General features: G+C 41.8%; 1 protein-coding gene across 5 annotated transcripts in view; it reads left to right on the top strand.

Annotated features, from left to right (window-relative positions):
* Positions 1-13,172, top strand: part of XPO6 (exportin 6) — a 56,833-nt gene that overhangs the window by 33,403 nt on the left and 10,258 nt on the right. For 3 of the 5 annotated variants that reach the window (XM_075105977.1, XM_075105980.1, XM_075105982.1), the window contains 8 exons: positions 707-833; positions 1,606-1,715; positions 4,011-4,119; positions 4,891-4,983; positions 7,232-7,301; positions 9,021-9,180; positions 10,365-10,457; positions 12,590-12,734. In XM_075105977.1, the coding sequence (XP_074962078.1) occupies positions 707-833; positions 1,606-1,715; positions 4,011-4,119; positions 4,891-4,983; positions 7,232-7,301; positions 9,021-9,180; positions 10,365-10,457; positions 12,590-12,734 (907 nt within the window). The remainder of the gene's footprint in view (positions 1-706; positions 834-1,605; positions 1,716-4,010; positions 4,120-4,890; positions 4,984-7,231; positions 7,302-9,020; positions 9,181-10,364; positions 10,458-12,589; positions 12,735-13,172) is intronic. The other 2 variants (XM_075105979.1, XM_075105981.1) reach the window with 1 other exon arrangement.

Genomic DNA, 13,172 nt, shown 5'->3' with positions numbered 1-13,172 from the left:
GCAGTCTTCGTAATTTTTCCCCACTCGCATACTCAGGGACCCACCAGTGCTTACACCAAGGTCGTGCTCTTGCTGGACTCCCTGAAATTTTGGTAGTAGGCTCCTTTTTGGATCTTCACTTCATACAGTCCCAAGTGTTGAGTAGTCCCATGCTTCAGAGGAAGATTTGTCTTTATAGTCTAATTCAGTCACAAATGCCTGGGCTCTGTTCAGAAACTTTTAGATAGTTGATCTGCACTGCAGAAGAAACAGTCCTTTCCAGCTCTCAACCCCTTGGCTCTCCCACCACCTCATGTAAACTTTTAACATGTGTATTGCTAACTCCTGCATTAACTTCTTGCTTCCAGCTGAATTCCTCAGTGGTACTGTTTATTTCACTAATCCTGTCTACATCAGTAAGATGACCCTTGCTGTCAAATACTTATTTCTCTAGGGTGGAGGGGATTGTGCTTATTGGCAGGCCTGATTGAATGAATATTAAAGTTGCTTTTGACTAGACTGTCTTTTCTGCTGTTTCAGGTATTAATGGAATGAAGGGTTGCCCGTCCTGTAGGTAATTGTTGTAGGGCTTTATTTTAATTGTTCTACTAGCTGTTAATTTTAACTTTCTTCTTAATGAAAGGATTTTTAGTGAATTTTATCACTATTTCAATGAAATAGCTTTCCTCCATGTTTTCTTAGTTGTGTTTTCTTCTTTCCCTTGTAGCTACATTGAGAAGTTTACGGACTTTCTCCGCCTCTTCGTGAGTGTCCACCTACGAAGAATTGAATCCTACTCCCAGTTCCCCGTGGTTGAATTTCTGGCACTGTTGTTCAAATACACTTTTCATCAGGTACAGCCCTGTGACATCATTTTTTCCTTGGCCTGTTCTCTGTTCTGTTGTCTTGTACAAAAGGGGTAGCTTCTTTTCCCCAGTGAGGTTGATATCTAAAGTTAGCCCAGAAAAAACCAATTAACTCATCTTACTGGCACTTCCCTGGTAGTGCTAGGGACTTGGAAATAGCTTAATGTGCTCTTGGATTTAGTTGGAGACAGTGGTCATATGTAGTTACTTTGCAAGAACAACTTGTCTGGTGTTTAACTTTGCTTCTACTTTTTTTTTGCACTAGACTTTGAAAGGGACAACATTATCTGGAAAAATGTCACTAGCTTGTTTTGTGTTTGGAGATGTTTTTTTTTCTCCTGATTCTGCTTTTACTGTATCGGAGGCTTTCCTTGTAACTTGCAGTTTTAGTGTTAAAAAAACAACCCTGTAGCTTTTGGTAGTGTTACCTTGCTGTAGAAGCTGCAATGTAACTCAGCCCTATTTGCCACCATATGTGAATGATGACAAGGAAGCAGATATACAAGATGCTAGAAGCAGCAAGCCATGAGACAGGTTAATGCTGAGACCAGCCTTGTAATCCCTGGGTTCCCACACTTGTGCTAAAGCTCTTGTTCATCTTTTAACAGCTACAAATCTCTTCAGTGACCTCCTAGAAATTTTCCATAAAGCAAGAAATGCTTCTCGTGGATTGAAGTGCATGCTGACTCATATTTTCATTGTTTTGAAAACAATCTTACTGTAGCTCACAATATTCATTATGAATTTTGGTGTATTTCAGCCTACCCATGAAGGTTACTTTTCTTGCTTAGACATCTGGACTCTCTTCTTGGACTATCTGACTAGCAAAATTAAAAGTCGTCTGGCAGACAAAGAAGCAGTACTCAACAGGTAAGCAGTCAGGAAGCTGTCAGGATATGACAGCTGCAAAGAGACTTCATGTTCACCACAGAAAGACTGTGAGAAATAAGCTATTGCTTACTGCAACTTCACATGTGGTTGAGTCCTTTCTTTTTCTAAAATTGTAAACGATAAAAAGCGTGAACTTTAGTGTTTCACACTCATTCAAAAATTCAAAGCAATTATGAGCAAGTTAGCTGTAGAATAACTGTCACTTACAGATATTGTGGGTGAACCTTGCAGCCAGAGGAGGAAAGCTTTGCAGTCTAAAATAGAACTGTAACACATTTTAGCGACTTTTAGATCACATATTAGAGGAGGACACCACAGAGTAAGTTGCATAGTGTTTCATACAGCTTATACTACTAATTAATGAATTAGGAAAAAATTATTAGGATTTTTAAAATCCTGTTTAAATGGAGGATGTGTTTCTGAGAAATATTGATGAGTCTGTTTAGAAGTTAAAAGTTCCACTTGCTTACCTCTGGTGCTAGTTTTTTGTATTGGTTGCAAGAGTGGTTGGCAGCTCTTCCTTTGTAGGTGCTGTACCCTGAAATGGGCGGCTCTCTTTTGGTAAAAGACCTTTTGCTGCCATTTTAAAAATCTGGTGAATATACTGGTATCTTGTTCAGGTATTGGAGGCTTAAAAGTGCCATGGTTTGTGCCATATTATGTTCTGCTAAGTGCAGAAGGAAGCTTCTTTCCCTTGAGCACACTAAATATAAGTGGTTGGTTTTTGAAAGACAGCCTTGTATCATAACCGCAAAGAACAAATGTGGAACTAGCTTACCAGACAGCCATCTTCCTTTCAGCATGGGAACTGTGTTGTTTTTTTCATTTCTCAAGTTGTAGATATTTGCATTTGAACTTTCATTATAATTTGTTCCTAATTGCTGCTCTCTGCCTAATGCTGTTGAACTCTGCCTTGGTGTTGTGCTCTTCCTCTTCATCTGGCAAATGTGTGTGTAATGTGTGTTTGTGTCAAATAGTTTGTTACGGGGAAAATTGAAAGAAACAATAGCTGTCTTTCTAGGAGATATGTCAGACTATAAACAAACAAAAGAATTAGGTAAGTGGTTGAAGCTTGTACTGTTTTCAGAACTACCTATCCTTAGTGACAACTTCTATAGCTACAACTTCCTGCATGCTCTCAGATGTGTAAATGCTGCAGTTTGACAGTCTGGGAGTGGTTACACCACAGGAGCACAGATGAAGTTTCCTGTTCTGTGGTTTGTAAACTTTGCATTTCATACATGTTTTACTACTGGATAAATTGCTAAATCCAGAGTTATGTCATGTGGTTACAGAAAAGATGGTAATTCAGCCACCTTGCACAGACAGCTTTCAGCTGTTCCACTAGTGACACAGCTTACTAGTCTGACACTTGGATTGCATCATGCTCTGAATCTCTGTTAGTGTATTCTAATGCCTAATTTTCCAACCCGATCTCACCTAGAAAAGAGCATGACTCTTAGCATTGGTCCCCAGCTGTTTTGAAAAAGGAGGTTTTAAAAACAAGAAATCAAACCAAACCCCCTCAAAATCCCCAAACTTTGGTGTTGTGTCACCAGGAATGACAGGATGCACAGGTGGCTCTGATTTTGCAGCTTGGCTTTATTCTTAGGTGATGAATAAGAAGTAGGATCTGCGCTCTAATAGCTGCGTAGCTCCTGAGGGGTGAAAAGATATCGTTCAGTGACATGCTTTTAGTGTCACAGTGTAAGTGGGAAAAGTACTGGCTTTGTTTCAGAGGACAAGGGCCTGAATTCATTCACCAGCAGCATAGGGAAAGAGGGTAGCAAAACAAATAGCCTTAGGGGAGGTCCTCTTTTGAGGTAGGCAGCAATAACTTTGCCCTGTTTCATCTGTTCCTCATTTGCTGCCCAAAAAGCAGAGCACTGGACAGGCTGCTGAGGAGCAGTTTAGCAGCCAAGAGGCTGTTGATACCTCCTGTTAGCATACATCTGCTATTATTCCTGGCAAGCCACTCCTCCCTTTCCTGCTTTGAACTCTCAGGCTGCTTCTATTGTGGTAGAGCGATATCAGATATTACCAAGGCTCGCTCCTTGCAGGTAGCTTGTGACCTGAAATGACATGATACTCTTAATCCCAGGATCATCTTGGTGTTTCCTCAACAAACCTGTAAAGCTGTGCTGCAGGCTGCTTGCAGTGGCTTGCTTTAAACTGTCATCTGTTTCACATATCTTTGCCAGAAGGGCTGTGGGCACAGCAATCTCTGCAGAATTGTTTTATCAAACTCTTGCTCTGTTTTCTCCTTGGTCATAGGTACGAGGATGCCTTGGTTCTGTTGCTGACAGAGGTGTTGAATCGAATCCAGTTCAGGTATAACCAGGCGCAGCTGGAGGAGCTGGATGACGAGACACTGGATGATGATGTAAGGAGCAGAGTTGAACAAGAACTGCAGGTCCAGATAGTAACTGTTGCACTGGTAACATCTAGAATGTCTTTCTCAGAGCTTGTATGTTGGAGTACAAGCTAGACAGCTGCTTCTCCATTCTATGCTGGGTTTGAGGTTTAAAGCAGCATGAAATGCTTTTAACTTAGTCACACTGAAAGGATATGACCTTTGTTTTTAACTTGGGTCTTCTGGGGAAAAAATATAGATACTTATGTTCTGATAATCAGAGGCATTAGGTGTCCATGTCTGGTTGCTTTGGAATTTAAATGCTGAAGTACCTCTGAGACAAAAGCTTTAAGCTGTTTGTATTGTTGGTGCTGTCATTTAAGCTTATTTCTCTTGATCAGTACTGGTAAACATCATCTCAGTACCGATAAATGTAAAATGGAGTAGGTGGCCAAAATGGATGGGGCCAGAGCACTGGCAGAGCAGGTTGTTCTGTGTAATGGATGCTTGTCATCTGAGCAGTAACTGTGCTTTAGGAGTGAATGCTTATGGTTTATCACTCCAGGGAAACATGCGTGCATGCTCAAAACAGGCGTTGGTAAAATTATCCTCCATCAGGTGTCTGGCAGCATATGAGAATCATAAGAGCAGTATCTCTTCAGTCTCCATCTGTCTGCAAAAGCCAAGCTCTGGAAAGGAGCTGGCTAGCCCCAAGCATCAATTTAAGACCCTACTAGTCTACAAAAAGCCATCTGTTTCCCTCTGGAAGTGCTGTACTTACCTTGGTGTTTCTTCCTGCAGCAGCAGACCGAGTGGCAGCGGTACTTGCGCCAGAGCTTGGAAGTGGTTGCAAAAGTCATGGAGCTCTTGCCAACTCATGCGTTCTCCACATTAGTAAGTAGTTATCCAGACCAAAAGTGCAATGTGAAATGAGCACCGACTGCTGGAGTTTGTTACCAGCTGTTTGATAGATGCCACAGTGCAAAACAAATAGGGAGATTTGGTTTTGGATGCAAAAACTTGGCAAGGAGGGGACCAGAAATTGAAGGAAAAACCTTGGGTTTTTTGGTTTTGTCGCATTTCTTGGTGTGTTTTAAAGAGAGTACTTCAGTGAGCATCTGAGTCCTACTTGCTGGACACTAAGCTCTTTAGAAATTCCCATCTTGCAAAGTGTAAATATTTGGCAGCAATCCTTCACTGCTGTTGATCTTGGCCTTTATATTAGTGCTGTGAATTGGGCGGATGAGTGTGTCATTATTAGGGTTTTAAGGAGAGTGAAGACTTGTTTAAATGAAAGGGTAGATACAGAGGCTGTGAAGAGTGCCTCGGACAATTGGGAGTTATATCTGATAAACACAGATAAGTGCTTCTCTCCAGCTAGTGCCATTGCTGTTGCTGGAATCAGTGTTGTAAAAGTTGCCTGGATTTGTAGCACTGTCATGGATTTTGAAGAGGAGATCTTGAGGCTGTAAGCCAGTGGAGCCCAAAATTGAGCAGTTGGTGCCTTTTCTCTGGGTGAGAAGAAAGCAAAAGTGTAGCAGTGGGATCTCAAAGCATGTCTTGTTGTTCTGCTGGAGATACTGCATTCCTCTGAACCATATTCCCAAGAAGCAGAGAAAATTGAGCTGCTGCAGAGGCAGAAGATGCCTGACCTGAACAGCTTTTCAAAATTGGTATTTTTATTTAAGAAACATTGTGGCTGAGCTAAATACTAGAAACTCTGTAGTGAGTAAAATAGTCCTTGTACGAAAGTAGTAGTTCCTCTGCAGCATGGTGGCATGGCATGAGTCAGCAAGAGGCAAACAAATGGAGCAGCTGTTTCAGTGAGCATATGGGTCATATGGTGAAGAGCATGTGGCTTCCTTGAAGTAACACATTAACATGAGGAAGACTATTTGGGTTTGGGTTTTTTTGTTAATTAGTTCTCCTGCAGTTATACAAAGGTGCTCAACTGTCAGTTGGGCGCAGCCTGTTAGAAGCTTGATAGTGAGTGCTTTTGTTGAGCCCTGTGTTCATTTTCTTACACTGGATAATCTGGGAGATGGTCAAGCAGTTTCATTTGCTTTTCACAGCAGTCTGCAGTGTTGTTGAATGCAGTGGCTAGTCTGTCAGTAGCAAATAATGAAAACAGTGTACAGCAGCTGCCATCACTCTGTCCCATGTGGGAAAATGAAAGGCTGCAGTTCCCTGTGCTGGTGGATGAACAAACTCTCATAAAACCAACGGCTTCAAATGTGGTGACTTTGCCAATAGAAATCAAGTAGAACTATGCCAGGGTTGGAAATATTCTTTCAGGTGGGATAGCTGCAAAGAAAAGGTCAGTGTGCAGTTTTATCCTGTATGGATACAAAAGCATTCAGGCAGAAGGTAAATAACCCCCTAACAGATACCACTGAGGTACCTTGGCTGGCTGAATGCTGCTTAGAAGGCTTTCTGGTCTCAGCTTATAACATACTCCCTGATGGTAGTGTAACCTGTTGCTCAGGTGAAAGATCACCAGGATCAGGTATGTTTGCTCTAAGTCCTGAATGATGGATTTAGGCTGGCAGTCTGTTCCCAGACCGGGATGCATGATGAGTGTGGTGTTTGTTCCCTTGGCTTCAGCTGTTCCTGATGCAGCCTGCAGCTTGCCAGCAGAGTGCTACAGCACTTCCCTCTGTGCTGTGTTACAAGGGCACTGAACTCAACGTCTTTGGTTGAATGATGTTTTCATAGCTGCATTTTGAGGAGCTGATACTTAGGGTGAGGTAGATGCAGCACAGGCTTCCTGTGCTCCAGGCTCTGCCTTTCCCCTGCTCTGTTTGGTCTGGGTTTTGCATCCATCTTCACATTCATACTGGTGGCATGCTGTGCTTACATTTGTAAGACTGCTGTCTTGTTAGGCTGATTGCTGGTATTTGGGGGGAAAAAGAGAGCTACCACAGAGAAGTGCCTTCAGGGTGGTGATCTTTGTTTTCGTGACGGCTATCAAGACATAAGAAGCTGTGGCATGCAAGATCAACCCAGAGCCCAGCAACTTGTCTTTTCTCCAAATGTCTTCTTGAAGACGCCAGGGAGAAATAAGAAAACTAACAGAGGAATTAGTAGTTGGCTGTTAAGTCTGCCAAGCCCCAAAATCATGCTCATTTCTTGTCTCTTCTAGTTCCCAGTTCTGCAGGATAACTTGGAAGTATATCTGGGACTCCAGCAGTTTGTGGTCACTTCAGGGACAGGTAATAACCACTGCCCAGCACTGCAGTCTCACTCTTTGAATAGCTGACTGCAAAAACACTCTAGACCTGCTTTGGTGTGGCAGCTTCTGTGTTCCATTGAGTCTCTGAGCACGTGTATGGTGTCTAATGGCTCAATAGTGAAACTCCAATAGCAGGCAAAAATTTAATAATGTGATTTTTTTTTATTAGTATGGTTCTTCCCTTGTTCTGGTACTTGAAGATATATGTTTTAACAACAAGTATGCAGCATCAAAGTCTACAGCAACGTGGAGGGGTAACGGTTACTTTTTTCCCTCCCAGTAAAACTTCTTTCAAGAAAGATTGTGCTCCTGTTTGCTTTGGGCTCAAATCTGGTGTGAAGTTGTCCATCATAGGAGCATTTTTATTCAGGCTTGAGTTAAAACCATTGTGAGTCAATGAGAAGATGAGGTATTTAAGATGTAGTAATAGTTTCTGAAGACTTATCTAGCTGGCATTTTGGGAGCTTTCATGTGTAAAGTAGTTTACAAAGATACTATTGCTCTTAACTGAATAAAAGCATGAGCATAGCTGCTTTGCTCCTTCCTGAGAAATAAGGAAAGTAGTAGTAGTGAGATCTGTATGAGGGAAGTTTTCATATTTAAGTTTTCTGGTATGACCAGTAGAGGAATCTGTTACCTCTTCAATACTACTCTATCACGGCAGAACGGCCATTGTTCTATAGACAGTTCGGGGAAAAATAATTCCAACTTTAGGATCATTTCAGACCTAGGATAAGCAATGTGTAGGTTTTTAATGCTGTAGCTACAGCTTGTGTTACAAGCTGTCATGTGGACTGGCTGTTTAGGCAATGTGTCAGAAGTAGCAGCTCAGGTGCAACTGGAGATTCAGAACTGGATGAAAGTATGGTGGTGCCAGTGGTACAAAATGGCAAGCTTGTTGATGAAAACTTAATCTGAGATTAAATACAGGCAGTGAAAAGAAAAGCAGAGTTTGCGGAACACTTTTGCTTTTTTTAGTAAAAGGTCTGGAATGTTTGGAGACCAGGTATACACAGCCAAGTGGTAGGACAATTGCACAGGTAATAAGACTGGCAAATCTAGGTCTTGGTATGTTTCTTGTATCTGAGAAATACGAAAGTAAATAACCACACTTCATATCAAAAGCAAATATGCTCTTGTTCCAAACATGCTTCTGCTGCTGGAACACCTACTGCACTGTAGCCAGCAGAGGGAGTCTGGATAATGACCACCTCTGCAGAGCTGGGGTTGCTTTTTGATGTCAACAGATAACCAGAAAGGCTCCTGTTTATGTAGCTGTTAGTACCAAACAGAAGAAAATAAATGTGTAAAAGGCTGAAATAGTTGGTAACATCCGTTTCAGCCTTTAAAGAGGAATTTGAAGAGTGGCAGTTGGAACAGTTGAACATGTCTTGCTCAGTTTGAGTATTTCAGCCACTTGGACAGTGCTCTGATTTGAACTGTGACCCACTGCCAAGCTTATTTAAGAAGAATGCTTGTAATGTAATTGGAATAAACTTTGCGTTTCCGGTAGCTTTATAATTAGGCTTCCCATCCCAAAGAGCTGTATTTATTAGTCACAAGGTTACGTGTTTTTTTCTTGCACAATGTTTTTAAAGCATGAGTTTTCAGAGTGCTAGGGTCTTAGTGGCTGTTAGCATAAGTGATTTTTTACAATTAAGTCTTTTGGCTTCATTGCTAATGAACCATGTCATTTCAGGTCACAGGCTGAACATCACTGCAGAGAATGATTGTCGCCGTTTGCACTGCTCCTTGAGGGACCTGAGCTCCTTGCTGCAGGCTGTTGGTCGTTTAGCAGAATACTTCATTGGTGACGTGTTTGCTGCCAGGTTCAATGATGCTCTTACAGTGGTGGAGAGGTAGGTGGGGGGGGGGGGCGAGTTTGCTGTCCCTTCACCAGTACGAGGAGCAGTTGTCACCACTACAGTGAGTGTGAAAACCGAGGTTTCTTTCTGCCTCCCCATGTTATGATTAAATTGAGATATAAAGAACTTACTGGGTAGTACCTTAAGTGTACTTTCATCAGTGTTGAGTTTCTGAGGTGGCTTTCTAAATCCTTAACCAAAGAAAAAACTAACAGGAGGGATTAAATAAAATCAGTCACTTGAAAAGATTGAGGTACTTGTTTTCCAGTGTCTGTGTGTGATGCAAGAAAATGGGGTGTAGAGTTTGATTACTTCAGAATTGTATCTCTCAAAGCTAAATCACCAAAATATCCTTTCTTAAATTAAAAGCTCTGAAAACTGAAAGGCAGAAGTCATTTTTCTTCTTCACCTCCAAGAAACTTAGTTACCACGTAGCACAGAATTTCAGGGCTTTACATAGCTGCATTGGTTATGTGGTTTTTTTATTTCCGTGCAGGATCATTGTACCTGTTCCATTTTATCACAATGAAATAGATTCTAAATTATTTTCAGCCTGGAGTACTGTGTACAGTTCTGGTCCCCGCTATACAAAAAGGATGTAGACAGGCTGGAAGGGGTCCAGAGAAGGGCCACCAAGATGATCAGAGGATTGGGAAGCTGCCATACGAGGGTAGGCTGGGAGAGCTGGGGTTGTTCAGCCTTGAGAAAAGGAGGCTCAGAGGGGATCTCATCACCATGTACCAGTACTTAAGGGGTAGCTACAAAGAAGATGGAGATTCCCTTTTTACACGGAGTCACATGGAGAGGACAAGGGGGAATGGACGCAAGTTGCTTTTCCGATTAAATAGGAAAGGGAAAATTTTCACAGTGAGGACAGTCACCATTGGAATAATCTCCCCAGGGAAGTGGTTGACTCTGCCATGTTGGACACTCAAGATTCTGCTGCACAGGGTGCTGGGCCATCTTGTCTAGACTGTGCTCTTCATAGAAAGGTTGGACTAGATGATCCCTGAGGTCCCTTCCAACCTGTGATTCTGTGAAATTTTGTCTGCATATTAGCTAAATATTGACACAGACTTGCCAAGAGCTGCATTCAGATAAGATGTTCAAGTGGATTTGTACATGTGTATATCCACCATACAGTCCCTTTATACTACCATGTATGTATTCACTTCCAGGTTGGTAAAAGTAACGCTATATGGATCACAGATTAAACTGTACAACATCGAAACTGCAGTACCATCTGTATTGAAACCTGACCTTATTGATGTGTGAGTATGAGATAGATATAGATATAGATATACACTGCAAATGACTGTATCCAGATTCGGTACCTACACGGGGTGGCAGAAGCATTAGAACTAGATCTGGTCCTCTAACCACTTGCTTGGCAAATGTTCTGAAAAGCACGTCTCTCTGGTGATTGCTGGCTAACCAGGAGGACTCTTAACTGTTGAAGGTCAAGGCTGCTGCCAGCATTTTGGACCACTGTTTCATCAGACTGATTTACTGAGGTTATTTAAAGAAAAAAAAACCTCTGCTGACAAGTCAAAATGCTAATAAAAGCAAACTGTTATTTTGTTATTTTGCCCTGTACTAATGGCTGGAAAAGCTTAGTTCTTCTGCAGTGTTATTAAGTGGTAAAATAAGTGTTACAATAGCAGTATTTTAAGAAATGGATCCACTGTCAGTATGTAGTTCCAGTTTATGGATTTTTTGCTACCAAAGTCAGATCTATGGCGCAGGTAAAAGATATTTTTCCTAGTCTTGATGCTGCTAGTAATAGAACACAGCTCTGTGACAGCCTTTTAGACATCTTCCATTCTTAATGGTTGTGTAGTACAAACCTGTTTGCTGCCAGCTGGCATTCTGTGAGCAGAATTTAAGGCTATCCTTTTGAAAGCATCAAGTTCTTCTAGTTTGTGATTGCATGTGTAGCAGCTCCTTGAAAACCCACACTAGATTTCATCGTATAGGTCCCTTGACCCTCCTAATATAGGGTCCCTGGTCCCTCCTAATAATCCCAAGTTACAAGCCCTGAGTTTTGTGTAGATGATGTTCTTTTAATGGTCTCTTTCCTTCTCTGGTTTAAAATAACTTTAGAGGCTTTTTCCATGAACTGTTACTGAGGGGTTTTTATCCTTTTCTCTGTCCCATGTCCCTGAAGAAACTCATGATCTATTTCCTAATGCTAGCATAACAAAGGTACAGTGTCAAACATTTGGAGGACACCCATCTGTGTGATCCCAAAGAAATATCCTGGCTCAAAAATCTTGATACAGTGCTGTGCCAAAAGTATAAATATAAAGCATGATATAATCAACTGGTAGGTTGACTAAAAATTTGACCTTATGAGTTTATACCTTTGAATGAATACTGTTGCTTAATAAATGAGTCCGGCTGCAGCACACCTTTAAATGTGCCTCAAATGTAGAGGATCCAGGAAAAAGAAAAAAAAACTGTAGGCCATGTAGCTCATATAATCACAAGGAATGCGCTTGTTCTCATTTAATAGAAGAGTGGGAAAGAGTTTAGGCAGTAAATATACTAAGATAATATACTAAGAATATACAAGATATGAAGGCAAAGGGTTGATTCAAAAAAAAACACCAAACTTCAACCTGCTGTTCAAGGTAAGATTTTTTTTTTTAAATAGACTTCCTTATTTTCCCCCACTGTGCATAAACCCCCTGGACTTGCTGACAGAAACAGAGGTGTTCAGGAAGTGGTTGATACAGAGCTGGGAGTTGCCTGCTATAGTCACGGAGATCTTAAATGCAGTCTCTATGGTGGGGTCATGTGTATGTGGCAGAACCTTTATTTTTGGAGGGAATATCAGTGTTCACAGACTACTCTTTTCAATAAAATCTGCAGGATAGGGATTGGTTAGATAGAGTCCTTGTGATTGGGCAATGTGTTTTGTAGACTGACAAATCTGTGTGACTAGATGCCAAAAGATTTCTATAAGGCAATTAACTGCTGTCCCCCATCAGAATACTGCTATGTGTTCCTTTGAGCTTTAATAATGGCACAAGACTTTAAGTCTAAACAGAGATCCCAGACATCTTCAGGTGCTTAAATACAATGTCAGAGAGTTCTGAAAAGAACTAGCGATGCTGTTTTGCAGGCTTTACCTAATGCTTACTGGCATAACAGTCCTCTCAAGCTAGTGTAGTATGACTTTAAAACTATCATCACTGCCAGTGAAACTTGGGTTATGATAAAGTTAAACTACAAAATCATTTTTAAAATAAAAACTGCCAGCTTTATCTGAGAACAACAGCATACTGGGAAAAAACCACTGGTAAAACTACTCACCATGCTCAGGACCCTTCTGCAGCTGTCCTGCTTGTTTATCTTTTGTCCTGTGTATGCATCTTACCCTTGCTCTGCTCCTCTGCAGCCACGCTCAGTCCCTGGCAGCGCTGCAAGCCTACGCGCACTGGCTCGCACAGTTCTACAGCGAAGTTCACCGGCAGAACCCGGACCAGTTCATCTCTCTTGTCTCCACAGCTCTGGAGGCTATCACACCACTCATCAGCTCTAAGGTACCTTTGTCAGTGCTGGGCTTCCACCTAGAGCAGGAGACTGCTGTTGTGTTCAGGTGTTTAATCGTCTGCTCTAGACCACACTGTGGCTCCTGATGTGAACCAGTCTGTGAGAGCTGGATGTCTGTCTTCCAGAGCCACAGCACATGTCTCATGTAAGGTGAGACCAAGAGCAATTCTAAATAATATCACTGTAGGGCAAGCTAATATGAAAGTAAGCAATTATAGGCACATAAATGCAGTCTAATGGCTTGAAAGTGGGGAAACTTCTCTGTTCCACAGTATTAAGAGAACTGACCTGTGTTCTGACTGACAAGCGAATACTACAAACTGTCTTGCTTGCAAAAACCTGGTAGTGGCAGCTTGCTGTGCTGACACCAGTGTTGCTCCGTATGGTTCTGTGTGGTGGTGTTACTGGGCAGCCTGACCGCGTGCCCC

Source organism: Phalacrocorax aristotelis, chromosome 10, assembly GCF_949628215.1.
Source record: "Phalacrocorax aristotelis chromosome 10, bGulAri2.1, whole genome shotgun sequence".
Taxonomy (NCBI): Eukaryota; Metazoa; Chordata; class Aves; order Suliformes; family Phalacrocoracidae; genus Phalacrocorax; species Phalacrocorax aristotelis.
Note: the sequence above shows the minus strand (reverse complement) of the source record. Positions and strands in the feature narration are given on the sequence as shown.